Genomic DNA, 25,031 nt, shown 5'->3' with positions numbered 1-25,031 from the left:
GGGCGGGATCATCTACAGCAGGGACCAATGAAGGATCAGTAACAACCAGTCTGGTCCGGCCTGAATCTCTTCCTCCCACAAAGAGTCAGGTTCTTGTGGTCATGTGACCGACCGTTACTGAGGTGTGATGGTGAGTGAACTCCACCCCCTGAAAAAGATGGACCGTTTGAACAGTCTCACCTGGCAGGTCCTCCAGTGATGGTGGCATCGATCACGTAGTCGTTGTCAATCCGGAACATGTACACGCCGCGGTTCTATGCGCACACACAATAAAAGCCTCAGTGAATGAGCCTTCACAATAAAAGTCTCGCATCCCAAAAATAAAGATGAGCTGAACCGTTTCCTCCAACGGCTGAAAGTGTGTGTTACCTGTGACTCATACAGTCTTTCCTTGCGATTGGCCACTTCACTTCTGATGATGGTGCCGATGTACTCGATGACCATGGTGCATTTTTCAATGTCTCTGGCAGCATAGAGCCCCAGCCCCTGTACGTACACACACACGTGCGCGCGCGCACACACACACACACACACACACACACACACACACACACTTAGTGACCTGTTCATCCTCTTTCCTGCCTTCAGCCGTTGGTTGCAGGGTCTCACCTGGATGCGGGAGCGGGCCAGATACACATTGGTCTTCCACTCGGCCTTCATGCGTCGGTACTGGGACGACTTGGAGTGGCGTCCCTGATGAGCTCCAGCCACGGACTCCCCAGGAGACAGAGAGATGACCCCAGGGACTAGACCCACGATGGAGCCCACTGACCCCTGACACCTGGGGGCCACACTAGTCAGCAGGTAGGGCCTGAATACACACAGGAATGTGATCACCGGCTGACTGACTCATTGATCAGAATATTGATTGTTCATGGCTCCAAATTACCTTTTGGCTTGGGACACCTTGGGCTCAGAGCGGGCGGAGCCTGAAGGGTTGAACGCCAAAGGCCATTCCATGAGAGGATTCCTGCCATAACGGAAGGTGTAACGTTCACAGGCCTCCACACCGGGCAACTACACACACACACACACACACACACACACACACACACACACACACACACACACACACACACACACACACACAGTCAGTCAGAGTCTGGATATTGTGTGTGAGAGTGTGTGTTGAGAGTACGTACAGACTCGATGATCCTGGTCACTGCAGATGTGGTCAGACCAAACAGATCTTCTCCTTTCAGGTAAACAGGAAACAGCTTCAGAGTCCCACTAGAAGACCTCATCTGCGCTACTGGTTCCAGTATCTGGTTCCACACAGCTGCGCACACGCACACGCACACACACAGATGAAATCTACACTCACTCACTTGGATCCACCTGAAGTAGTTCAGATATGGTTGCAACTCTTTGTACAGACATCAACATTTAATTGTATTGTTATTGTATTGTTTGTGTTTGTTTTACCTTTAGGCGTTGGTCCGGTCAGTATAAGGTCATCGTGTCCCTTCTCCACCACCTTGATCTTGAACAGCGGCAGCCCTGCCTCCTCCTCGATGTAACACAAGTACTTACAGCGTCTGGAAGAAACAAGCCGTGTTACAATTGGAGCAATGGCAAACAGGAAGTGGTCAGAGGCTGTGACTCTGTGAGGGTATACCTGTTGCTGTGTCGCATGCTCCAGTAGATGCGGTTAGCATGGTAACCTACAGGGAAAATGGCGGCCTGGTTGTGGAAGACCTTCATCTGCTGAGGGAGGAGCCTGCCGATGGCACGGAACAGGAGGCTGCCGACGCGGAAGGTGTGCTGCCGCTCACCACGTTGCACCACGGCCGCAATTTGTCGTGCCTCGTCACGCTGCACATACACCCGTCGAAACACGGCAAAGCAACGCAGTTCAGAGTCATATGGGTCAGAGGTCACCATGACAGCCGGGTCTGGGATTGGTCCCAGAGTGGAAGATGGGGAACCAGCAGAGGTCCTGTCCCCACCAAGAGAAGCCGTCCTCGGCTTATGAAGGTGACAGAGCATTGTCTTATCCTGGAGGACAAAGACAGAGGTCATCAGGACGGTGGGGTTCCTGTGTGTGTCTTTATGTGTATTAGCGTGTGTGTGGTACCTTGAAGAAGGTGCAGTGGGCCTGCAGGGCGCAGGTGAAGTGGTAAGTGTTGGTGCAACGGAGGCGGTTGCAGCCGCTCGTGGCGCCAGTCTGCTGACAGTGAGCGCAGCGCAGAGTGAGTCCTCGTCTCAGAGCCAGCTCCACATTGATCAGAGCACCGGCCTGAGTCTCGTACACCTCGCTGGACCACAGAGCGCAGTTCAGGTGGACCTGAGACACAATGACCCACAGGTGATTAATAAAGACTGTGCTGGTCCGGACCAGAGGCTGGTACAAGGAGGGACTGGTCCAGAACCCACGGACTCACCCACAAGTCCAGGTCCAGGTTCAGGAGTCTGGCTGGTCCATCCGTCTGTCCGTCACCTTGCTGGTGACAGAAGCAGCACCTTCGTTGGTCTTTTGGTAATGGGTCAGGATGTAGACATGCCCCCAACTTCTTCAACAGTACGTCCAATTCCTCATCTGTTGGGACGGCAACTGCTTCATTAGGGATGCAAGGGCCCCTGGGTAAAAAGACAGATGGTTTGGCAAACAGCAAACCGGCCAGGTGAAATACTAACAGGCTAACTGGCTCAGGATGATGCTAACCGGCTAAATGTGATGCTGATGCTCCAGCGTCTCCAGCGGGAACTCTTCATCCTCTTCCCATGCCAAGACAAGTCCTCTCCACCTGGGAGTGCACGGGGGCGGGGCTTCAGCTTCACCTTCACCTACAGACCAAACAGAGTCAGGCCGATGACGCAAACAGCCAATCAGAGAAATATTACCTTGCATCATTCAGTCAGTTGCCACACCAACCTTTAAACTGTCCATACGGGGCCTGGTCTCCATGGTGATAACAGAGGCAGGTGGGAAGGAGAGTGTTGGCGAGGAGGAGGAGGAGGTCGGGGGAGGTGAGTGGGGGGTATGGGGGAGTGAGTGGACAGCGATAGAGGACATATTGTTGGTGTACTGATGCTGGACTCTGCTGGGAGGGGGACATTCCAAGCCAGGCAGCACAATGGGGACCGCAGACTGAGGACGGACCGAGAGACAGATGTTATGTCGTCATCACCTTCTCGCCATGACAGCAGGACACACAGCTGCCTCTCCCAGTCAATAACCAATCATATGATGTCACATCTCACCTTGTTTCCAGCTGCTCTCTGCAGGTTGGCAGTGTAGAGGGTGGAGCAGTTGGGACTGCAGAACACCAGACTGGGTCCTGGTCTGGACTGACCCTCCTGTAACAAACAGACCGTCAATTCCTGTCCAACCTCATGCTCTCACCCTCTCAGGGTTGCCTGAGTCTGACCTGTTTCAGCTCTTTGACGATGCCGACTCCGTTTCCCAGCAGCACCTTGCAGTAGTTGCAACACTGAGGTCTGGTAGCAGCAGGGCCACCATGTTGGTTGTAGTCCATGCTGACACCTGGAGAAAGGCAGGAGGACAAAGAAATGTCAATGAAGAGATGACCCACAGCTGAGAAAGACAAGCAGATAAAAAGCGGAGTACAGACCAGAATTCCCAGAACTCCCAGCAGCAGGTGGAGGTCTCTGCTGACGGCTGCCTAACGACACCTGCACACAGCATCATCATCAAACATTGTTGACATACATCAACATCAGCATTATTTTATGTGATCAGCAGAAGGGGTGGGGCTTCTACCTGAGTGGGCGGAGACTTTCCCTGTGTCAGCGGCACCCTCACTCCAGCCAGTAAAGCCAGAGAGCTGCGTTGAGGACCAGCCAGGCGGCTCAGTTGATAATTGACGGGGACAGGGACCTGCAGCAGCTCCGACACCGCCGCCATCACACCTGCAACGTTCTGGACAAACAGTGATGTCATCAGGAAGGCTCATCACCTTACCAAACAGCCAAAATCCAACAGGTGCTTACCTGTGCTGCCAAAGGGTTCAGGGTTATTGCTATGGTAACCAGATCTGTGTTAGAGCAGGAAGGAGGACCCTGACTGTTAGGCTCCACCTTCACTTCCTGTTTCACTGCTGAACCTGCGCGCACACACACACACACACACACACACAAAGTGACTTTGTTGGTCTTGCACTTTGGTTTCCACATTTGCAAATTTTACACCAGCTGACAGTGAAAGACTGATCCGCTACAAGGACCTGGATCTGGCCTGATCCTCGTCAGACCCAAGGCCTTCTCATGCTGACCTTTTCCCCAGGCGCAGGGCATGATGGGTATTGTAGGTGAGGGGCAGGGCGAGGGTGGCTCCAACTTGATGGAGGATAGGTCGGGGTACCTGCTGACCTCAAAGTCCGCCACACTCTCTGGAGATGATGACGGGATGAAGCCGTCTGGGCTTTCACGGTCTGATGAGTCATGAACCCTGAAAAATCGCAAAGTTTCTGTTTATTCTGTTTGAAATAGTTTTCAAAAAAGTTTTAAAACTTGAACTTAAATCCTAAGTGGGTGGAGTCAGTGGATGGGTTTACCTGAGCTCCTCCTGGTTGTTGTGGGGTGGAGTTGGCAGGGAGGCAGGGACGTCTACGGTCTTGGTGGCGTGGTTTAAAGCCAAAAGCTCTTCCCCCTTTTGTTTCAGCACTGACACACCTTTGACTGGAATAAAAATAGTGCCCAAGTGAAAACATACCTGTATGACACCACAGCTGATCAGCAGACCGAACAGGTTCTTACCCTCCTGTTCCGTCATCTCCTTCCTGGTCAGCTCTTCTGTCGTGGCAAAACCATTCACAAGCTTCTGCCTGGCAATTGGCGGCGGGGTGGGGGGCAGGGAGGCTGGAGGTGTGGGGGGGTTACTGAGGTTGTTCTGCTGGGTGGGTGGTGATGGGGTGGGGGGTTCATATTACAAATTAGGGATCATTACTATTATACAAATATAGAACTTTATTCAGCTTCATCAGAAGCTGAAATGATCAGAAATGATCAAGGCCTGCAGTACTACAGAATGAGTACAGTAATATTAAAGCTGTGTAACATTATTGCAGCAGCCGTGCAGTGGCAGTACCTTGTATATGAGCTGGGAGTAATAGTCAGTGACTCCGTCCAGGCAGGCGTTCCCAAAGCAGCCAGTCAGTCTGGAGTCTCCACCCAGTGAGGAGCTGCCGTATGGGGGGAACAGACTTAGATCCACCCCAAGAACCGGCTCCATAAGGGGCAGTACAGACAGCTAGGTGAAGGCGGGGCAAGTTAGTAATCCATACAAATCCTTAGTGGCAGGTAATGACTGTGAGAGAAACATGCTGCTCTACCTGTCGGAGGTGCGTCATCAGCGGGTCAGAGCTGGAAGGGGAGGACTGGAGCATTTTCTCCTCCTCCTCTTTCTTCCTCTTCTTGTGTTTGGGTGGAACTCGGTCCTTCTCAGGGCGGGAAAGTCTCTTACAGCGCTGAGTCTTCTTCTTGCTGGACGAGTCCAGCAGGTCTGGTCCTGGACTGTCCATGGTGACCTGGGGAGGACAGGTTACTCATTCTTTACCCATTTAAATGATGCAGGGAATCAAACGGAAAAACGGACCAATTTAACACTGAGCTGGATGATAAGTCAACACACTTCTGACTGTGACCCTACAGACCGAATGGGGTCAAAGGTTACTGTCTTTCAGAGAGGACCCCGTTAACTCACAGCAAGACCTTTTCAGATGGTCCAGAGTCCAGCAGCTGTTTTGATCTTCATTGACCTCCAACTACTCATCATCCTCCTCCACTAACTAAGATTGTATAACAAAAGTGGTTAACCCCCCTCCTCCCCTCACCATGTTTCCATGGGAACCAGGCCGATCCTCCTCCTCGGACCGGGCACTCTCATTGGACAGCTGGCGGCGGGTATTGTGCGAGGCCTGGCTGGTGGGTGATGGTGTGGAGATTGGGGAGGTCTTGTCCTTAAGTAGGTGTCGGAGTAGTTCCTTCCCACTGTCACCGTCTTTCCCTCCCCCCTTAAGAGGAGATAGGGAGGAGAATCCCTCACCCGCTTCCTCCATCTTCACCACACTCCCCCGACAGGCTCCACCCTCCTCCCATTCTTCCTGCACGGGAGACAACAGCACAAGATGAGACTTGACTTGAAGACACTCTGAAAGAGAATGCATCTCTGAACCAGCATAGGACCAGACCTTGACCTCCAGGCTGGCTACAGACAAGGGGCCTCTCTGAGACTCCATGCCCAGGACAGAGGCTCTTTGCTGGGCTGCTGAGATGACAGACAGCTGCCTCTCCAACTCGGAGGACGGGGCTAAACCAGGAAACAACACATCTGTCTGGTCCATGCTCCGTGTAGGTGTGGAGCACGAAGTGTCTGAGACCGTTGGAGTGGGTGGGGCTGTGATGTCATCAGAGTGGGAGGACAGGGGTGTCCTAGGTCCTCCTCCCCCCACGCTGTCATCTCCATCCCTCTTCCTGTTCCTCTTCTTCCTTGGCTTGTCATCAGGGATGATGTCAGAGTAGAGCTGCACGAGGGAGGCGGGGCCTCCAGAGGAGCAGGGGAAGGATGGGGGGAGGGAGGCCGATGGAGAGGAAGAGGAGGAGTCATATCCATATTGAAGACCCTGACCCCCAGGATGGGAAGGGGTCATTCCTCCTGCACGTACCTGTCCCTGGGCCGAGGGCCTGATGGGGCCTGGGAGCCTCAGTCTGGTATGGAGGTTGGAAGTTGCCGTGTCCATGGGGGGTCCATGTTCACTGAGGGCCCTACTCTGGTCTGCAACTCCAGGCTGCAGACTTGAGGCTGGTTGTCCTCCCAGGTGCAGAGTTCCTGGGAAGGCCTGGTGGAGGCCTGGCTGTTGAGCTAATGGGGCCCCCACCTGGCCCTGGGGCTGAGCTGGTGGTCTAGGTGCCGTGTGAGATTGAAGGAAGTCCTGGGGCAGCTCAGAGCTAAAGAAAGGCATTTGTGAAAGACCTTCCCCGCCTGGGGCGGGTGCTGGCCCTGAAGGACCCCCAGGTGCAGATATTTGCCCAACTCTAGCTCCAGCTTGAGGCAGGGCTACAGCCCCAGGACCCACAGAGGCTCCCAGCATGCCTTGCTGCTCCAGCTCCAGTCTCTGCTGTAGGGCACGCTGACGCTCCACCTGAGGGCAGAGGAGGAGCAAAGTAAAAGCTATGTCTGTGTGCCTGAGGGTCCCAGGGGGTCCAGCGGTCCTGGTGTGGTGGTTTACCTCCTGCATGAGCTGGACCCTCTGCCTTTCCTGCTGCTCCCTCAGCCTCTCCCTCCGCTCTCTCTCCTGGAAACCTTCACTGAACGGGTTGTTATCGTCAAACTTCACCTGCAGAGATAGAGGTGGCGTCCTCTCAGTCATGTGATATTATGGTTAATCAATGAATCGGTTTGTGCTGATGATTAAAAACTGATCAGGGAGAAGGATTTGAGTCAGAGTTCAATGATGATATTAATTTCATCAGTCAATCAGCTGTGCTTATTGGATATTGACAATAATATACACCATTATGTCACCATGTATGTCATCATTCTCATTGGTCAGCACAGATGACATCAGCTCCACGTTGTTACCTGAGGCGTGGGGGCTCCGTCCCCTGCTGGTCCGTTGGGCCCTCCCACAGGGCCCCTGGAACCTGTACTGAAACTTGTTGTTGGGGTCGCAAGACTAGGCACCATAACCTGGGGGGGATGTGGGGAAGCCTGAGGGGCACTGGTTAGGGTGGGGGGCATCTGTGGTTGTATTCTTTGCACCATCACACCTGGAGCACCGCCCCCTGGGGTCCAACCAGGAGGGACGTTTTGTACACAGGCTGGGGATGGCCCGCCAGGTCGGGGCTGCATGGGCACCATGGGCTGGGGGGAAAGAGGCACTCCTGAAGGCAGCATGGGGGGGGCAGCTGTGGGTTGCTGCTGTAGAGCTCTCTGCTGCTGCTTGGTCCTGTAGTCCTCGATCAGCTCTGCGTGGTCCTTCTGCTGCTTCCGGATCTGGACATGACATAGCACAACACTGTCAGGTATAAACTGGTGAACCATATCAGTCTGACTTGGGTCTAGTTGTGTCCGCTGTGTATGCACTGGTCATTAATGAGATCCCAAGTCTTTGTACCTGCTCTAGTTGTTTCTGGACCGTCCCCTGCTGCTCGGTAATGTAGCGCAGCTGGGCAGCGTCCTCCTCGGCGAAGGCTCGGCCTGCCTTCTTGGCTGTTCTCTGCTTGGCTGACAGAGCTTTCTTGGTCTTGCGGTGGGCGGCGATCTGGTCCTCTAAGAGGCGCTGCTGCATTTGCAGGAGCCGCTGCGTCTCCCCCAGCCACTCCTCGTATTGCCGTCGCTGGGACTCGTCTGCAGGAAACAACAGAGCACATCACACATGACATCAGAGTTCATCTGTAACCTTACTAAAAGCGGATAAGTTACTTTAGCTGTTTGTTTTGATGCCCAAAGACTTCTGGGACATGTAGTGTTAAACCATGTTGAACTACCTGTAGTTACCATAGTAACTGCTTTGGAACTTGTTTACACATGCGTAACTTCATCTTTGTTTTTCGGTGGTTCACAGTGACAATACACATGCATTTCTGTCACACTGACATCACTGTGATACCCATAAGCTGCCATCATACTCACTGACGAAGCCCGGGCCAAAGCTGGGGGGGCTGGGCCGCACCAACTGAGGATTCACCTTGGTGTCCTGTGAGGAGAGAAAAACCAAATTAGACGATGGGATGACAGGACTTAGGTCACTTCCTCCAGTGGTCCTACCTACCTGTCCAATCAGCTGTGAAGGCTGAGGAGTCCCCTCTGGCCCTGGGGCCCCTGCAGCTGGAGCTGGAGCCTGCTGGAACCTAACAATGACACATAGGAGCACATTTTAGATGAAAACCTTCGCCAAGCAAACAGAGAAGCTCTTACTGTGACTTTTCTGTTTATATCAGAGAGGAGCGGAGGTCAGAAGTCCTACCTGCTGATGACCATTGGGTTCAGCGTCAGGTTTCCCTGGGTCATCACCTTGTTGATGCCCTTCAGAGCCACCATCTTAGCCTTCATGATGGGGTCAGAGATGGAGTCAAAGTCTGCTGGACACAGACACACACACACTTCGATCACTTACTACTCACTTAGAAAAAAATTGTAGAAGAGGTTTGGGAGATCCAGGTATGTTGCGGTCCAGGTCTTACCCATGTTGGGGAACACAGACTCTGAGGTGGACTTCTGTCTGATCAGGGCCTGCATCTGTTTTTGCTGCTGCTGCTCCTGACGCTCCTGGTCCAAGAGGTCCTGCAGGAGGAGCGGCTGCTCTTCAAGGAGCAGAGGCCTGGCCTTGTTCTGGTTCTGCACCTGGTTCTGATTGGGGGAAAAGACCACCTGGCCCTGAGTCTGGATCTGGGTGGTTGCTCCTGGGTGGAGAGGCTGGGTCTGGGGGTTGACAAGAAGGTGAGATTGAGGGGGTTGATGGGACAGCGGCTGAGTTGGGGGCGGGGGGCCCTGAGGAGTCAGAATGGGGTGACCCTGAGGGTTAGGGGTGAGGACAGCTGAGGGGGAGGGTCCCAATGGTCTCTGCTGCTGGAAGACAGACTGTTGTCCTGGAGGAGACAAGGAGAGAGAGGAGAAAGGAGAAAATGAGGCAGACAAGGAGACAAGAGAGGAGGAGACAAAGAGACGGAGAAGGAGATAAGGAAACAAAAGGAGACAGGAGGAGTAGTCATCGTTAAACTTCTGTGGCTGATCAGATCAATAAATATCAATTAGTAACCTGTCAATCAAAGGCTTTTACCTGCAGACATGGGGGGATGGACTCTGGGAGCCACAGCCGATGAGAGAGCCTTTTCTTGGCCCTGGAGAGCTGGCACAGCCCCTGAACCTGAGTCTGAGTCCTCCACTTTCTCCTGAAGGGACAGAGAAGGTTATTGACACACCTTCTCCATCAACCGGGTTTTGATAATCTGATCACTCTTATATCGATTACCACTAATAACTACAGAGAAGAGGGTCCCACCTTCATGAGGACAGTCGAGCCAGGCTGGCTGGAGCTGACTTCCTTTGCATTTGGTGGTCCAGGAGGAACGCTAGTGGCGACAACCCCAAGTTGTACTGTCAAGTGCTGAACTGTCTCCCCGCCCTCTGTCTTTATACCGCCGATAACTTCCTGTTTCACCTGGCCCAGGGGGGTGTGGCTATCTGTCCTCCTGGACCCGGTGGTTCCATCCTTCCTCTCCCCCTTGTCCTTCTCCTCCACCGGCTCCAAGTCCAGTTCCTCATGGAACATATCCTTCTTGTCCTCTAGGTTGAGCTCTGGGTCAGCGTATGCAATCAAGTCGAACTTCCCCGACAACAGGAAGTCATCCAGGTGGAGGTCATTGGGACCCAGGTCCAGGTCCTCTTTACCTGAAACACAGATCCACAGTCAGGCTGCATCAGTTTAAACCTCAGTCTGAAGTCTAATCTGGAACCAAAGGTCTGAGGACCAGAATATGTGTTTTCATACCGTCTTCAGGATCCAGGTTCAGGTTGAGATCAACCAGATCTTTCACCTCCACATCTTCCAGATCTTTCACAGCAGAATCCTCCCCCTCCAGGTGCTCTTCTATCCCATCAGCACCTGGGAGTGTTGAGTCACCACTCTGAGTCAGAGCTGCAGTGTGGCCAAGGTGCTGCTGGTCCTGCTGGTTCAACTGATCCACACCACCTGCTATCACCATCTGTTGGCCCAGAGGGGTCTCTCCCATCCTGGCCCCCAGACCAGGCCTCACCAGAGAGGCCTGGGGGTCTCTGTGGGGCAGCAGGGGGGCCTCACAGTCTGGGGCCGCAGGTGGAGGGAAGGGTAACCTCAGGCGATTCTCAGGGGCCCTGTGACGAAGCTCGATGTAGGGCTGACCCATGATACTGTGCTGCTGGATGGGGTGGGAGCGCGGGAGGAAGGGCTGGGAGACACCTGAGGGGGACGGTAAAGGTAAGAGACGAACAAGAATCCAGGAAGCAACAGTTCTGTTAGGAGTCAGAGCAGCTGATTAATAAAACCGATGCGATCAGTCTGTCAGTCCTACTTAGTCCTGCTCCGAGGAGCTTTGACCTGAGCACATCTCTGACTGAAGACATCAGGGACATGTGTCTCCTGTCCTGTCAGGACACTGATCTTTGATCAATAAACTGTCAGCAATGTTCTCCTAACCTGGCATCACATGAGGGTGAGCGCTGGGAGTCACCGGCGGTCGGATGCTGCTGAACTCCCCAGGAATTGGCCTCCTCATCTGGACTGTGACTCCCTCCACTCCAGCTACTCCTGGTCCAGGCATAGAACCCTGAGGAGGACGCAAGAAGGAGTCCTGGAGACCTGCTGGTGCACCTGGAGGTCCAATGAACCTGGAGGAGGGGGCTTATGAGTTTAACAGGCCATAGCTTCAGGTCAGGACCAGGTTTTGTTACTGCTCTCACCTCAGGACTGGTCCTCTGACACCCGGCTCTCTGGGGAGGCTCTCCCGGGGAAAGACAGCCTCGTTGGGGGTCAAGGTTCTCAGCTGCTCCCCTGGAAACCCACCAGGAAACCTCTGAGCTGAAGCTACCACCGGCCCACCAGGTCTCACTGCACCTGGGTAGGGAGGTGGAGGGCGTCCAAACAGGTCGGTTGGAGGAACAGTGGAGTCTTCCTGGGACCAGTGATGGGGTGTTCCTGGACCAGAAGTCAGCCCGGGTGTAGCAGCAGGGGTCATAGCTGGTTCCTGGAGACCTTTCTCTTGCCGAAACGCACTTTTCTGCTGCTGCTGCCTCAGAATGAGCTGACGCAGCCGTTGACGCTGCACAGGAACATGGAGGACACGGAGAACAGACGGAGGATGGGCACAAACACTGAAACATACAGTGCACAGCGTCTTTAAATTAAAAACTAAATGAAAGGTGAGACCACCTGACCTACCTGTCTCAGCTTCTCCTCTGAGTCACCAGGCTGAGGCAGCATACTCATTGGGCTATCTAAAGAGGCCACGCCCAGTGCTGCTATTTCATTGGCTGCTGTCTTGTCCATCTGTACCGGGCCTGGTGTCATGCGACCCTGATCAAAGGGGTCGTGACCCGGAGTTTGACTGGCTAAACTTGAGAAACCGCCCTCCTCTGACGTGCCAGGGTGCTTTGGGGTCTGGCCGCTGGGGGTTCTGGGAAATGAATCTTGCTGATGTTGTCTTCCTGGAGACTGATAAGAGAAAAATTACAATTATGGGAATGCAGGAATGAGACAGCTATTATAGCCTCCCCCCGGGGGTCTTCCAGACCTAGAGTGAAGGAGCCCTATGTTGATGGTACCTGGTGGTGTGTTGGGCTGAAGGCCCCTGTCTCTCCAGAAAGTCCTGGAGCCAGAGGTGATGAACCAGGTCCTGCAGGATGCGGGGTGAAGCTCTCCCCTGGAGCTTGGATGAAGGTCTCAGGAGCCTTCTGTGGCCGTGGCGTGGAGGGTTGCTGGGAGTAGGGGTCTGGGGAGGGTCGTGGTGTTCCAACTGGCTGGGTGTAGGGGTCGGAGCTCCGCTGACTGCCTGGCGATCGTGGAAAACGATCTGTGATGGAGGGCCGTGGCGTCCCCGGGTTGGAGGCGTAGGGGTCAAGGTTTGGGTGGGAGGGAGATGGCCGACGGTTGGCAGACTGTTGGTTGTACTGGTCCAGTCGCAGTGCAGGCGGGGTGGTGAGGTAGGTGGGGTCAGTGTGTGGCCGTGGTGTACTGGGGGTCTGAGGGTTGGTATAGTGGTCAGGGGAGGGGCGGGATGGCAAAGCCGAGTGCTGGGTGAAGGAATCAGGGATTTGCTGGCTGTACTCTGGTCTGGGGGTACCAGGTGTCTGGCCATAGGGGCTCCGGTGAGGGGACCCCAGTCCTGATAGCGGGCTGGAGGGGAAAGGAGGATCCTGTGACTGTGAGAGGGTGAAGCTCAGGTCTGTTGGTCTGGACTGGTCCCGTCTTCCTCCTGTTGGACCTCCAAATACCTCCTGCTGAGGCTGGTGCTGGGGGGGCATGGGGGCTTTAAACACTCCGCCCTGGACCAGTTCACTGCTCCTTCCGTAGGATTCAGACAGACGGAGAGTACCACCATGAGGAGGCCTCTGGTGCTCAGCTCCTCGGAGACCAACAAGTCGGTTTGCATGGTCAGGAGTGGAGCCTGTCCTGGTTTGCTGCAGCCCTGAGAGGAGACACAGAGAAGTCATCACCGGGAGGAGACAGGAAAAGACATACTTTACTGGGTAGGATAAGGATACTTTACAGGGAGGACACAAGGAGGTGTCACTTGGACTTACCAGGTTGGGGTCCTAGGACCCTGGGGACATCGGAAGTCTTTCCGTCGGGGGACGGTGCAGGAGAACCAAAGACATCGTGCGCTGGTGAGGCGCTGAGGGAGTTGTGTCGCTGTTGCTGAGGGCCTGGGGGAGCACCAGACTGTGACGAAGGAGGACGAGGAGTCCCTACCACTTTACTATAAGGATCCCAGGGCGAGGAGGGACGAGAGGAGGGTGGGGAAAACATCTGGGGTGAGGATGGGGGCTGGTGGAGGGGGGAGGAAGGGTGAGGGGAATGAGGGAGTGAGGAGAAGCCAGAGGGAGGTGGAGCCTGTGGTCTGAGGAAGACGTCATCAGCCAGTCCAGAGCTTTGGCCTCCCTGAAGGAGGAGCTGCTGCCTAGACTGACCGTCCCTGGATGCAGAGGAATGAAGGGGGGAAGCGTTGTCCCCAGTAACCTGCTGGGCGGGGGTCAGAGGGCTGCGGCTGCTGGTTTCGGGGGACTGGCGACCAACCAGACGCTGGCTGGCAAGAAGCTGCTGCTGCCGCTGCTCGTTTTTCACCTGCTCCAACTTCTGAGTGGCCTCCATCTTAGCCAACTGTTTACTCTTCTGACGCATTTGCTGAGGAAGAGGAGGATGAAGAAGAGGACAGATGTAAGTGTCCTTATTGGTTTCTACAGGTGGAGTAAGACATGATGACATGGCTGCTAGCAATCCCCCCTCCCCCTCTCTCTCTCTCTCTCTCAGTCAATGATGATGGTGGAGTTTACAGCATGAAGAGGTGGGATGGGGTGGGGTCACAAACCACATGACTAAAATGTTTCGATTATTCTTGCGGTTCTGGGTGCGTTGGGAGGGTGGGGTGGGGAGGGTAGATTGGGGATGGTGGGGTCCCTTCTGAGTGCTCTTCCCCTGTCTGTCTCTCACCTAGTTCCTCACACCTGCACTGACACCTGCTCACAGTGAAGCAGAAGCTGCTGTCGACCTCTTGGACCTCACACTGAAGGGACAGCAGTCCAGACCAAGGTGCTGGTCCAGGACTTTGCCACATGTCCCCAATCTGAAGTGTCAGAGCCCAGGACCAGAACCAAGACCAGATCAGTGTAAGGGGGCATTGAGGACGCAGCAGACCAACATTCAGAGTCAGGCAGGTTCCCTTTACAATAAAAGCAGTCAATTCAGAGACAGACCCAGTCCTGGTCCACTGGTCTGAAATCCTCTGAAGTTTGGAGGGTTAACATCTCAAACTGGTCCTGGACCACTTTGATCCACTTTAGCTCAATCAATAAATCAATCAGACTGACAGATTCACGTCAATGAAACTGTAAACAGGCTGCAAACAGACTGCACATCATAAGTAAAGTCAACCAGATGCAGTCCTCCAGGCTCCAGTCAAAGGGTGTGTAGTCAGCTATGACACAGGACAGGAAGAGGATTTCAGAGGTTTGTGGATCCAGGTCTGCCTTGAACAGGTTCGCTTTGAGATCTTACCAGAGCCTCTTTGCCACCTCCTGCTACAGATGCCTGGTAGGGACAATCTTTATCTGTTGGTGATTTTAGGGCTTTGGTTTGGGGGAGATTTTCCTGCCTCTTCTTACCGGCTCCCCATCTGTCTTTTACCTCTCCCTTTTCAATGACAATTACATCAGAGACATTAGTTGGAGTGAATGAGGCTCAGCACACAGCATATCACACTCATCATCATCTTCATCACAATGATAACACATCTCATCTTTCTCTGCAGCCCCCGACAGACATGCAGCCTGGTGGTTACTATGGGTACTACGCAGAGTGGGAAACCAGCACCATGCTGCTGTCGGTGGTCGGCATGAGGACGGACACATTCAAATACTGGGATCAGATTATTTGTGAAAACAACCTGAGATATTAGAGATAATTAAACTAGTCAGCAGCAGATGAAACAAGCTTATGGAAGGTTGTGTTTATTCACCAGCAGCTGAGGTTATGAAGCCTGGTGCTGACTTCTCTCTCTGGTTCTACTCGATGGGGCGATGAAGTATTACAGAGAACATTGAAACTCAGCTCACCTGTCTCAACTTCCATTCCTGTTCCTGCTCGGACTCTTTGGGCCTGAGTGGGTCCTTGAATGCCACCTCGGTCTCCATGGAAACAGGGTCGTAAGGTCCTGGCAGGGGCAGCTGTTGCTGCTGCAGAGGTGATTGGCGTTTGAGCGGGTCTGACAGTTGCACCTTGTTGATGCGCTGAGCCGCCCGGTTATCGCGAGCTTTTTGCTGCAGAGAGACAAAATAACTCATTCACACAGATGCTACAGGATGGCACCATGATGTCATTATGCCTTTCCTCACAGCATTTATGTCAATAGGATGTGCAGGATTGGGCCAGGACCTGATCAATGGTTCTATTACTGATTGATTGATAGATTGATAGATAGATAGATAGTTCACCACGTAAGGAGCTCTGTCCTGAGAGCTGGCCTTCCTCCACAGCTTGGCAATCTGCTTCACTCTGGTAGACCAGTCTGCAACAGACACACAGAGTCAGTCAGCCATAAGGGATAAAACTGTTTTGTTGTTGTATTGAATTTGTGTGTGTGTGTGTGTGTGTGTGTGTGTGTGTGTGTGTGTGTGTGTGTGTGTGTGTGTGTGTATATATATATATATATATATATATATACACACATACATACATACATACATACATACATACCAGGGAACTGCTCTCTCAGCTGGGGAAAGTTGGTGTTGCAGTAGAGGACAGGAGCGACAGTTGCGAGCTCTCCCAGCGTTTCCTCTTTCTCCCACTTTAACATTCCTCTCTGAGCTGTTGACATGACATCCTGCTCCCCCTCTGCTGCCACCGCCTGATTAGCCAAGGTCGTTCCTGAAATTGGGGCATCAGGAGGAGGCATCCTAAAGCCTGCTTGACCCTGGATGCTGCTCATGGGCACAGTGGTGAAGTGCGAAGGAGCTCCCGTCAGGCCGTTCACCAGTGGTAGTCGTGGAAACACAGCAGCTGCTCAGAGACAATGTCACAGTCAATCAGAGTGTCTCCTTCAGAGGCTGAGCTGTCAGCTGTTTGTATTTCGTTTTCTGAGCTACTGTCCCCTATTACAGGGAACTGAGTCCTTACTGAATCAGTGACACAATCAGCTGCGGTCGAGGTTACAGATTCTTGTGCGTGCATGCGTGTGTGTGTGAGAGATAGGTGTGTATACCTGTGTGGTGTGTGTGTGTCTTGCTCCCAGGAGCAGTGTATGTGTGTTGGATCTGCTCCACTTGGTTGTTGCTGCTGTTTGGACTGAGAACAGCCGTGAACACCTCCTCCACATCCTTCCCCTCCAGCTCTGCATGTACACACAAACATGCATACATACACCATATGACGGCGCACAAAACACAGAATTACAGAAAGCTACACAACCTGGTTGATGTCATCATCAGCTCAGAATCACTGGTCCTGTTCACACCGAAACTGACCTCCCTACTGTCTAACACTACCATCAGCTGTTTCTCACATCACACTTCCAGTGTCTGCTAGCTCCTTTCCTTTGTGTGGTCCAGGCGGGCCTAAGGTTCAAGGCCCTCGTTGGCTGAAGTACCTGGAACCAGTCCCAGAGACCTATCTGGTCTCCATCTGTTTTGATAGGTGAATAAATCAAGTGAATCTACATGTGAGTGTAGAGTATAGTGTACCTGGGATCTTGTAGAGTTTGCTGAGGATGGCACCTGGAACAGAACAACATTACAGATCAGCTGCTGTCTCCTCACGGTGGACTGATCAACTGAGAATAACGACCATGAGCCACAGCACATTTAATGTTCATCTGGGTGACATCAGGGCACTTCCTGGTATGTAGGCGCATCCAGCCAGAGCATCCGTGACATCACTCACCGTCAGAAACCATCTTGTCCAGCTCAGGACTCAAGATGGCATCCAGAGGCTCTTCCTGCACCATCCGCTGGCCACGCCCAACACTTCCTGTTGGCTCAGAGATTAGTGAAGTGTCATCAGTCATACAGCCGATGTCCAGCCCAGCTGGGAGATGATAGAGAGACAGAAGGATAGAGACAGGGAGAGAGAGACAGAAAGACAAGTCAAATAATGATCTGAATGAAAGGACAAACTGGAGGTAAGGAAGAACCTGAAGAAGAAGCAGTAGGTTTTATCTGCAGAAGAAGAAAAATAAGGTTTTATCTGCAGGGGGGGGGGGGGGGGGGGGGAGGAGGAGGAGGAGGCCGTCCTGTGGAGTCTTACCAAATGGAGAAGGGGAGCGTTCCACCTGGAACTGACCTGAAGACAAAACAAAGCTGTGGTTTGAGCAGACATCTGAAGTGCCAAAATCCATCATCTTCTTCTTTGGTGTCACTATTCATTCACCCCTGTGTAGATCAGCTGACAAAAATCTGGTTCTAAACTGTTGTCTACCTGTGTACAAGATAACCACTCCCTCAGTATTTCTTCTCTGCTGTCATGGAAATGCCATCCTTGATGGGTTCAGATGACCTGAGGAGGTCTCACTCCTTTGTCAGGTCACCATCTCTTGTTTGAATTTAATTTAAAAGTGTGAAGATCCCGACCAGTCAGAATGAGGAGCTTTCAGTCAAAGTTCATGGTCATCCTGACTGTGTGTGCATTTGGGACGGGGGTGGGGGTGGGTGTACCTGTGTGTCCTGTTGCCAGTATATGAGGGTCAGTGTTGAGAACATCAGACAGATCCATTAGAGCTTCTTCTGACATTGCTGGATGGATGAACATAGACGCGCACACACACAATTCACAATGAAAATTAAACAGAAATGAAAGATGAAGATCTGCGGTGGTGAGAAAAACAATGACTCACGCAGTGTTCGTTTGCTGGTTGCCATGGCACTAACCCCTGAAGGGGAGGGCCCATGTAAACCAGGGGCGATGCTTTGCACGTCAGCTGTTGCTGCTCCTGATTGGCTGCCACCTGGCATCTGTGGCCCCGGCTTTCTGTCCACCTGTCGGCTTCGGTCCAGAAGATCCCGACCGAAGAACGCCTCCTGTTCAATAACAGAGACAGCCAATGAAAACGCTTGGATTTAGTGAGTGAGTGAGTGAGTGTGAGAGAGAGAGAGAGAGAGAGAGAGAGAGAGAGAGAGAGAGAGAGAGAGAGAGAGAGAGAGAGAGAGAGAGAGAGAGAGAGAGAGAGAGAGAGAGAGAGAGAGAGAGAGAGAGAGAGAGAGAGAGAGAGAGAGAGAGAGAGAGCGTGTGTGAGCAAGAGATACCTGGAGGTATGATGGGAAAGCCTCCTCCAGCTTTGTTTTCTTCTTCCTGTACCTCTTCTTCACCTTCTCCATCATCTGGTCTCCAGGGAGCGCTGTCTCTATAGAAACCTCAGCATCCAACAGACCTGATACAGGTCACACATGATTAAAACAGTCACACACTGATAGTCAGAAGTGGGGATGTGTCTATAGGTGCAGGTGTCTCACGTTCGTCTTGACCAAGTATCGCCTCTGATGAGTCTTTTCTGCACAGTTTTATTCTGCTCGGACCAGCCTTCCCTCCACGCTGACGAACCATGAACCCCCCAATACCTAAGTCAAATCAAATCAGATTTAAATCAGATTTATTTATAATATATATTTATAAATAATAAAGTTCCATCGAGGAACTTTACATATAGAACAGATTGCGACCAAACTCTTTATAAAATTATTTAAAGAGACCCAACAGATCCCCCAATGAGCAGGAGAAACTTCCTTTAAGAGGCAGAAACGAGGCATCTGCCTCGACTGGTTGGGCTGAGAGAGGGAGAGAGACACACAGGCAGACAGGAAGACAGGACATGAGGAAAGTGGAGACAAGGACAGGAAGTCTAGACCTCACCAGGTCTGTAAGGTTTTCTCTTCCTCTTTTTGTTGCTGTCGGTAACCTCAGGCTCCTTGGTGACATCGTCATCGTGGGTGTGGTCTCGCTCAGGACTGGAGTCAGATTTCATGTCACAGTCCAAGTCACCTGGAAAATTTTTGACTATTCAACATCATAATCAGCACATGGCATATAGCAAAGGTCGCTACAAAAAGAAAAGTCTGTTTTCCATGTGTGACCTCTGACCTCTGCGGTGGTCCTGCTCAGTGGGGGGGTTGGTGTCAGGGGGAGTCTGTAGGACAGACACACTGTTCTGGTTGATGATCCTCAACTTCAGTTTGGGTTTACACCTGCAGAGAGGAAACAGCTGATCGTCCTGACGATTCGCCACTTCATGTGGAGTAGCTGCACACAGCCATCACAGAAGAAGAGACACCTTTACCTGCGATATTTCCGTGGCGAGGTCAGCGGTTCAACCAAAGACTGCAGATGAGACAGACCTGACTCTGTGAGACACACTCCGTCCTGAGTGTAGGTCTTTACGTCTGGGGAAACATACGCACACACATTACAGTGATTTGGGATCAGAGACAATGATGGAGGCAGCACCTCAGTTATTGTCACAGGCAGACTCACCGGGTTCTCTGATCCTGGAGATGATCTGAGCCATATAGGGAGAATCAAAACTGTCCGAACTCCCTGAGCAACACACATACACACACAAGGTTGAATTCACAGTTCAGAATAAACGATGTACACAAACAACAGCAGAGCAACTGGTGCGGTAACCAGTATGGTTACTGTGATGCTGGTGTTGCTTCTCACACACACAGCTTTGTGTCTGCATATGTTTTTACCATATGAGCCGCGGCTGTGTGTTCTGCACAGCGAACAATCAAAGCCTTCATCTGAAGCAACCTCCACCTCGTCTTCAGTGGTCAGACCTTGACACACAGCATGGACCCACCTACACACGCACGCACGCACACACGCACTCACTAAATCCAGGGTTTAAGAGTGAAATTATGACCAGCAACTACATTACAATACTGTGCGTGTTACCTGTCACACTGCTGACACTGCAGTATGAGGTCGTCCTGTGTGTATTGTCTCTGGCAGAGAGGACAGCGGCTCAGACTGGCACACGGTCCACAGCGACTGTAGTTATTCTGCCAATCACAGTGCAGCCCGGGGGAGGTGGAGCCACACTGGACACACCACACACACCTGAAGAGAGCACATACAGTGAGAAAGATGACAACACAGAGAGCGAGAGCAAGAGAGACGACAACACACAGTCGGACTCACCACTTGCACTTCCAGGCACCTTTAGGTACTGTATGGAGAGGCGGGTCCAGACAGTAGGTGTGATAGCTGATGTCACAGTCATCACATAGCAACAGTCGCCCAGGGTCACTGGCCTTGCCACATGCTTCACACACAGTGCACTCCAGACAGCGCCACCCTTTGGTCAGAACCACCCGTGTAATCTGATTACAGGGATATTAATCAAATGATCAGATCTCAGAATATAGTTATATAGTCAATGATCAGAATATAGTTTAAAATATTGTACAATTGTTCAACAATAATAATCAGTGTGTTTACTGACCTTGACATTGACACAGTATGGATGATAACACTGTCCACACTGAGAGCAGGCGAGGAGTCGGCCTTCAGCCCCCTGACCAAAACTACCACACACCACACACATGTCCTACACATACACACACACACACAGGATTACTACATGTGGAACACAGCATGTTCTGCTTCTGATTAGTGGCAGTGTGTCCAGGTGAGTCGACCTGTCTGAGGGTGAAGTGGTCTGAGGTGGAGAACATCACCACCGTGTTGTGCATGGAGTTCTCCTCCTCCTCCTTTGGCTGGAACGGCTCCAAGTATCCACCCTGACAAAGAGGAGGCATGATCAAACCCTGATATCGGCTCCTGATCAGCTGCTATATTGGACATTCCCACTTGTGTTTCTAATTCTGAGAGGACTGCCAACCTCCAAAACGCCTCACACAGGGCTTTGGCTACCAGGCCAATCAGGACCAGGACAGAGATGTCCCCACAGAGATAGGCCTGTATGTGTGTGTGTTCTTACAGCAGGGGACACAGTCTGACTGTCCTGAGTCTTCAGTCGACTCCGGCCTCTTCCTCCCCCTCCTGCTCCTCCTCCTCCTCTTCCTCCTCCAACACCTCCTCCTCTGGACCTCCTCCTTCCTGGAAACCCCGAACCACGGCCCTGGGGGGTGGGGTGGGGGTTACATTAGAAGATGAAGTCATTGCTGTAATGACAGGTCTTACACCACACATCTGTTACCATGGAAACAGTGATTATGCATCAATACCGGCAAGGTCCCACGCCCCCTAATAGAGATTAACTATCAAGGACTTCAGTGATATTTGTACTCAATTTAACATCCTCGCACTTAGGTAGACCCTGACCATTCCACCCTCCCATAGACCCTGAATGTCCCAGTGGTCTTGGGGTTCAAGAATGCCCCCAGTTTGTTTCCTGGATATTTGTCTCACAGAGATTTGAAAAAAATCTGAGGGTCTTTGGATGTTAGGAGCGTTTCATGGCTCACCTTCACAGCCCAGAGGGGGGGAAATACAGATTGATAGTTGCTGTTAGCACCACACACAGACAAGCAGACACCTGTTTTTGACACTGCTACACCTCAGAAGGGCGGGTATTAGTAAGCTGGTGGTTAGTTACAGAAACCTATCAGAGTTAGGGTGCACTTCTTTACCACTCTCATGCTCCAGAGGGGGGAGTCCGGTGGACGGGGCTTAGGGCTGTCCCACCCCCCCTCCCCTGTGGAATCCTGGGAGGACGAGGGGGGGCTCACTGCCCTGCGATTACTCCACCACGAACCCTGAGTTAGGGAGGAGGAGGAAGATGGATGGAGTGTAGGAGGCCAAAGAAAAGGAGGAAAGGGGGAGGAGAGAAAAATGATGGGTCAATAAAGAAGTAGAGAATGAAGAGATAGGGGAAGAGTGGGACAAAGTGCAGTAAAATAAATGCAACGGCCACAAAACAAAAAGTCAAACTGAGGGGAAATAAATAAATAAATAAATAAAAAAAATCATGAGACAAATTACCATGACAACAACATGCAATTTGTCATACTGAGACACTGACTGTGACACCAACTGGACACCGGCTGGGACACTGACTGCAGTGTTTCCTCTAAATTCATTTAGCAGTGGTGCTACGCCTTCAAATGTCTTTTTTTTTTTTTTTTGGTCGCAAATGCACCACTGCCACATCTCTCCATCTTTACAGCACAGCCTGTGTGATGATGAGCGGAGGAGAGAGAAGGGAGGAAGAGGGGTGGCTGGGGGATCCTATTGGAGTTAATTACTCGTGAGAGTGCGGCCTTGAAAGTGACATCACGTCAGGCATCAGGTCAGAGTCAGAGAAGTGTAGTTGTGAGGAATAAGGCAGCGAATTACCGGAGAAAAGGGAGACTTATTAGCCAACTCAGTGACGCTAACTTGGGTAAACTAATTGACAACATTAAGCTAATATCTGCATGTCATTATGTATTCACTGCTGACTGCATTTTCAGATGAGTTTGTTCAAAAAGTTCTCTAAGAAGAGAAACACAACTGGAAAAGATGACGGTCATCATGTATCATCAGTGTTTTACTGACTGTTTTTTTACATTCAGCCTTTATCTGACATTGTTTATAGCTGAGGTGTATAGGTTGTAGTGATTTTAAGGGAAAAAGCCATTTTCAACTGGCCAGCCAATAAATAGGTTGTGAAAGTTAAATCTGCAGTCAAGCGCCGTTTGTTTACTCCGCCATCCCCCCTGGAGAGCCTGCCGCCGCTGCTGAAAAAAATCCCAGAGGAAACATCACACTGTCATACTGAGACACAGACTGCGAGACAGACTGGGACACCGACTGTCATACTGGAAGACAAATTTCATGCACCGATCTCATTCTTTCCTCATAGGGCACCATGCTGCAGCTGTGTATGTCTGTCTTTGTGTATGAACCAAACATGCTGAGAACACAGGAGATGGATGCAGTGTTAGTGAATGACAGGGGAGGATGAGAAGGAACACCTTCTTCACAGTGAGGTGTACTGTCCGATCACTGAGGAAGAGGAAGACAAAGAGCTGCTTCCACTCTCTTAAGAGAATGTGAACTTTAAAACTTTATATTTATAGTAATGCAAACTTTCTGATCAGCTGTTGACTATCAATCAAACAATAACTGTTTTTATCTGTAAATAAAATGAATGGAAGTGATTTACTGGTAAGACTGGGTTAATACTTGTCCTCAAACCAGTTCAGCCAGGACGCTGGGCCCAACACAAGTGTACACACAGTCAAAGGTCACATACCTGTTTGACTCTGGCTCTGCCAGGGGAGAACTTCCTTTTTGAGATGGCCGGTTTCCCCATCCCGATCTTAGGAGTGAGCGGGAGCACAGTGATGGGAGGTGCCTGGAAGATAAACATATCAGAGGTCGTCAGGCAGACCTGAGGTCAGAGGTGATGTGATGAGGAGTCGTCCTTTTTTAAATTACCTTGGACAGTGGTGGAGACTCTCTGGAGGAGGGAGAGGACCTGAGAGGAGGTGAGAGTGGTGAGAGTGGAGGTGGAGAGACAGGAGTTCTGGTGGGGGAGGTTTCGGGGGAGGCCTCAGTGGAGAAGGGAGACTGCCTCAGACGGATGGAAAGGTCATCTGACGGCCTGGCGGAGGAGGGGGGAGGCCTGAGAATACGACCTTTCCCCCGTCGGGAGAGAGGTGGGGTGCTGGAAGAGGAAAGGTGTAGGAGGGAGGGTGGAGGAGATGAGGTCATCAGCTCCATGACCTCCTTGTCAAAAGAAGTGTCCAGGTCCAGAACAGGGCTCACAGGCTCCTCCTCCTCTTCATAAATCCTGCCCCTTACCCCTTCCACCTCCTCCCCCTCCTCTACTTCCTTCCGCTCCCTCATTGGCTGTTGCCCAGCCTCAGGTGTGGCCACTCTCTCTGATGCTGGCTCCAGTGTGTCAGTGGGCTCCTCTTCCTCCCAATGTGAAGGGACCATGTGTGATTGGCGCTCATCTTTGGTTGGTTCTGTTGCCACAGCAATGGGTTCAAACTGTCTCTGTGATTGGCTGGAAAGTGTTTTGTCCTCTGGTTCATCCTCTGATCCTGTCGCAATCTTGATTTCTCTTTCAATGGTGGACAGCTCTTCCTGGGGTTGAGGGCAGAAGGGAGATCGGGTGTGGTGGAAGCAGGGGCGGGGTAAGGCCAATTTGTGAGGAGTAGAAGCGGGGGTGGACACCTCTGGAGTGCCAGCTCCAGGAGGACAAGGAGGTGGAGAATGTGGTGAGAGGATGTGGTGGGAAGGAGGTGGAGATGTGGGGGAGGTTGAGGGGTACTGAACAGGCAAAGCAGACTGAGGTGTTGGAGTTTTGCAGGAAGGAGGAGCTGGCTGCGAGAGGAAGGGTGAGGCAGGAGCAGTGTGAGAAGGAGAGTAATGGTCTTCATTCAGGACCAACGTGGACTGGATTCCTACAGAGAAATGAAGAGTGACAAGTCTTTTGATATCAAATCAAATCAAAGAACAAAACAACACACTTATTGTGTTTCATTTCAATTAAATCATGTTTGCTCATCATTGTGATGAAGATCAGATAGGAGCTTGGAGTCCAGGTGAATGTTAGCTCTGAATATGGCAATGGGTTTTCAAAAGAAGTGGACTGGATTCAGAGAAGAGTTGGGCTGATGGGTGATGTATCGACCCCGCAGCACTGCAGTCTCTGCCTCTTTATTCTTAATGCTGTTACCTACCTGAAGAAGGATCCTTCTCCTGGGCTCGTTCTCCTTCCTCCATCCTCCCTACAGGCTGCTCCTCTTGTTTCTGTGTAGCCTCTCTGTCTATCTCCTCGTCAGTCTTACTCTGCTCCACCTCCTCTTTCTGTTTGTTAGCCATGTTGAAATCTGGAAAGACAAAAACATGTTGTACTATTCATTCACA

The 25,031-nt window shown here is 51.8% G+C and overlaps 1 protein-coding gene across 1 annotated transcript in view; it reads right to left on the bottom strand.

Moving 5' to 3' along the window:
- kmt2ca (lysine (K)-specific methyltransferase 2Ca) overlaps positions 1-25,031 on the bottom strand; it is a 36,932-nt gene that overhangs the window by 553 nt on the left and 11,348 nt on the right. Inside the window, exons 14-78 of the mRNA XM_029528812.1 lie at positions 24,845-24,994; positions 23,592-24,565; positions 23,407-23,508; positions 21,800-21,925; positions 21,148-21,288; positions 20,846-20,947; positions 20,650-20,754; positions 20,346-20,527; positions 20,100-20,264; positions 19,895-20,004; positions 19,674-19,736; positions 19,480-19,582; positions 19,284-19,387; positions 19,056-19,184; positions 18,659-18,763; positions 18,452-18,576; positions 18,043-18,226; positions 17,864-17,941; positions 17,457-17,492; positions 17,094-17,237; positions 16,895-16,927; positions 16,417-16,545; positions 15,909-16,214; positions 15,647-15,720; positions 15,269-15,472; positions 14,712-14,846; positions 13,241-13,841; positions 12,263-13,125; positions 11,880-12,152; positions 11,402-11,760; positions 11,139-11,329; positions 10,455-10,901; positions 9,966-10,354; positions 9,744-9,855; positions 9,148-9,552; positions 8,931-9,045; positions 8,736-8,814; positions 8,597-8,660; positions 8,079-8,311; positions 7,544-7,957; positions 7,191-7,298; positions 6,153-7,103; positions 5,796-6,065; positions 5,283-5,489; positions 5,051-5,212; positions 4,672-4,855; positions 4,518-4,626; positions 4,236-4,411; positions 3,955-4,067; positions 3,725-3,883; positions 3,576-3,636; positions 3,372-3,487; positions 3,205-3,300; positions 2,876-3,091; positions 2,666-2,787; positions 2,385-2,580; positions 2,078-2,287; positions 1,950-1,998; positions 1,619-1,895; positions 1,426-1,538; positions 1,143-1,279; positions 890-1,017; positions 610-811; positions 370-486; positions 181-254 (exon numbers count right to left, since the gene is read on the bottom strand). Coding sequence (XP_029384672.1) covers positions 181-254; positions 370-486; positions 610-811; positions 890-1,017; positions 1,143-1,279; positions 1,426-1,538; positions 1,619-1,895; positions 1,950-1,998; positions 2,078-2,287; positions 2,385-2,580; positions 2,666-2,787; positions 2,876-3,091; positions 3,205-3,300; positions 3,372-3,487; positions 3,576-3,636; positions 3,725-3,883; positions 3,955-4,067; positions 4,236-4,411; positions 4,518-4,626; positions 4,672-4,855; positions 5,051-5,212; positions 5,283-5,489; positions 5,796-6,065; positions 6,153-7,103; positions 7,191-7,298; positions 7,544-7,957; positions 8,079-8,311; positions 8,597-8,660; positions 8,736-8,814; positions 8,931-9,045; positions 9,148-9,552; positions 9,744-9,855; positions 9,966-10,354; positions 10,455-10,901; positions 11,139-11,329; positions 11,402-11,760; positions 11,880-12,152; positions 12,263-13,125; positions 13,241-13,841; positions 14,712-14,846; positions 15,269-15,472; positions 15,647-15,720; positions 15,909-16,214; positions 16,417-16,545; positions 16,895-16,927; positions 17,094-17,237; positions 17,457-17,492; positions 17,864-17,941; positions 18,043-18,226; positions 18,452-18,576; positions 18,659-18,763; positions 19,056-19,184; positions 19,284-19,387; positions 19,480-19,582; positions 19,674-19,736; positions 19,895-20,004; positions 20,100-20,264; positions 20,346-20,527; positions 20,650-20,754; positions 20,846-20,947; positions 21,148-21,288; positions 21,800-21,925; positions 23,407-23,508; positions 23,592-24,565; positions 24,845-24,994 — 13,207 coding nt within the window. The remainder of the gene's footprint in view (positions 1-180; positions 255-369; positions 487-609; positions 812-889; positions 1,018-1,142; positions 1,280-1,425; positions 1,539-1,618; positions 1,896-1,949; positions 1,999-2,077; positions 2,288-2,384; positions 2,581-2,665; positions 2,788-2,875; positions 3,092-3,204; positions 3,301-3,371; positions 3,488-3,575; positions 3,637-3,724; positions 3,884-3,954; positions 4,068-4,235; positions 4,412-4,517; positions 4,627-4,671; positions 4,856-5,050; positions 5,213-5,282; positions 5,490-5,795; positions 6,066-6,152; positions 7,104-7,190; positions 7,299-7,543; positions 7,958-8,078; positions 8,312-8,596; positions 8,661-8,735; positions 8,815-8,930; positions 9,046-9,147; positions 9,553-9,743; positions 9,856-9,965; positions 10,355-10,454; positions 10,902-11,138; positions 11,330-11,401; positions 11,761-11,879; positions 12,153-12,262; positions 13,126-13,240; positions 13,842-14,711; positions 14,847-15,268; positions 15,473-15,646; positions 15,721-15,908; positions 16,215-16,416; positions 16,546-16,894; positions 16,928-17,093; positions 17,238-17,456; positions 17,493-17,863; positions 17,942-18,042; positions 18,227-18,451; positions 18,577-18,658; positions 18,764-19,055; positions 19,185-19,283; positions 19,388-19,479; positions 19,583-19,673; positions 19,737-19,894; positions 20,005-20,099; positions 20,265-20,345; positions 20,528-20,649; positions 20,755-20,845; positions 20,948-21,147; positions 21,289-21,799; positions 21,926-23,406; positions 23,509-23,591; positions 24,566-24,844; positions 24,995-25,031) is intronic.

Source organism: Echeneis naucrates, chromosome 20 (assembly GCF_900963305.1).
Source record: "Echeneis naucrates chromosome 20, fEcheNa1.1, whole genome shotgun sequence".
NCBI classification, from domain to species: domain Eukaryota; kingdom Metazoa; phylum Chordata; class Actinopteri; order Carangiformes; family Echeneidae; genus Echeneis; species Echeneis naucrates.
This window is presented reverse-complemented; position numbering and strand designations above follow the sequence as displayed.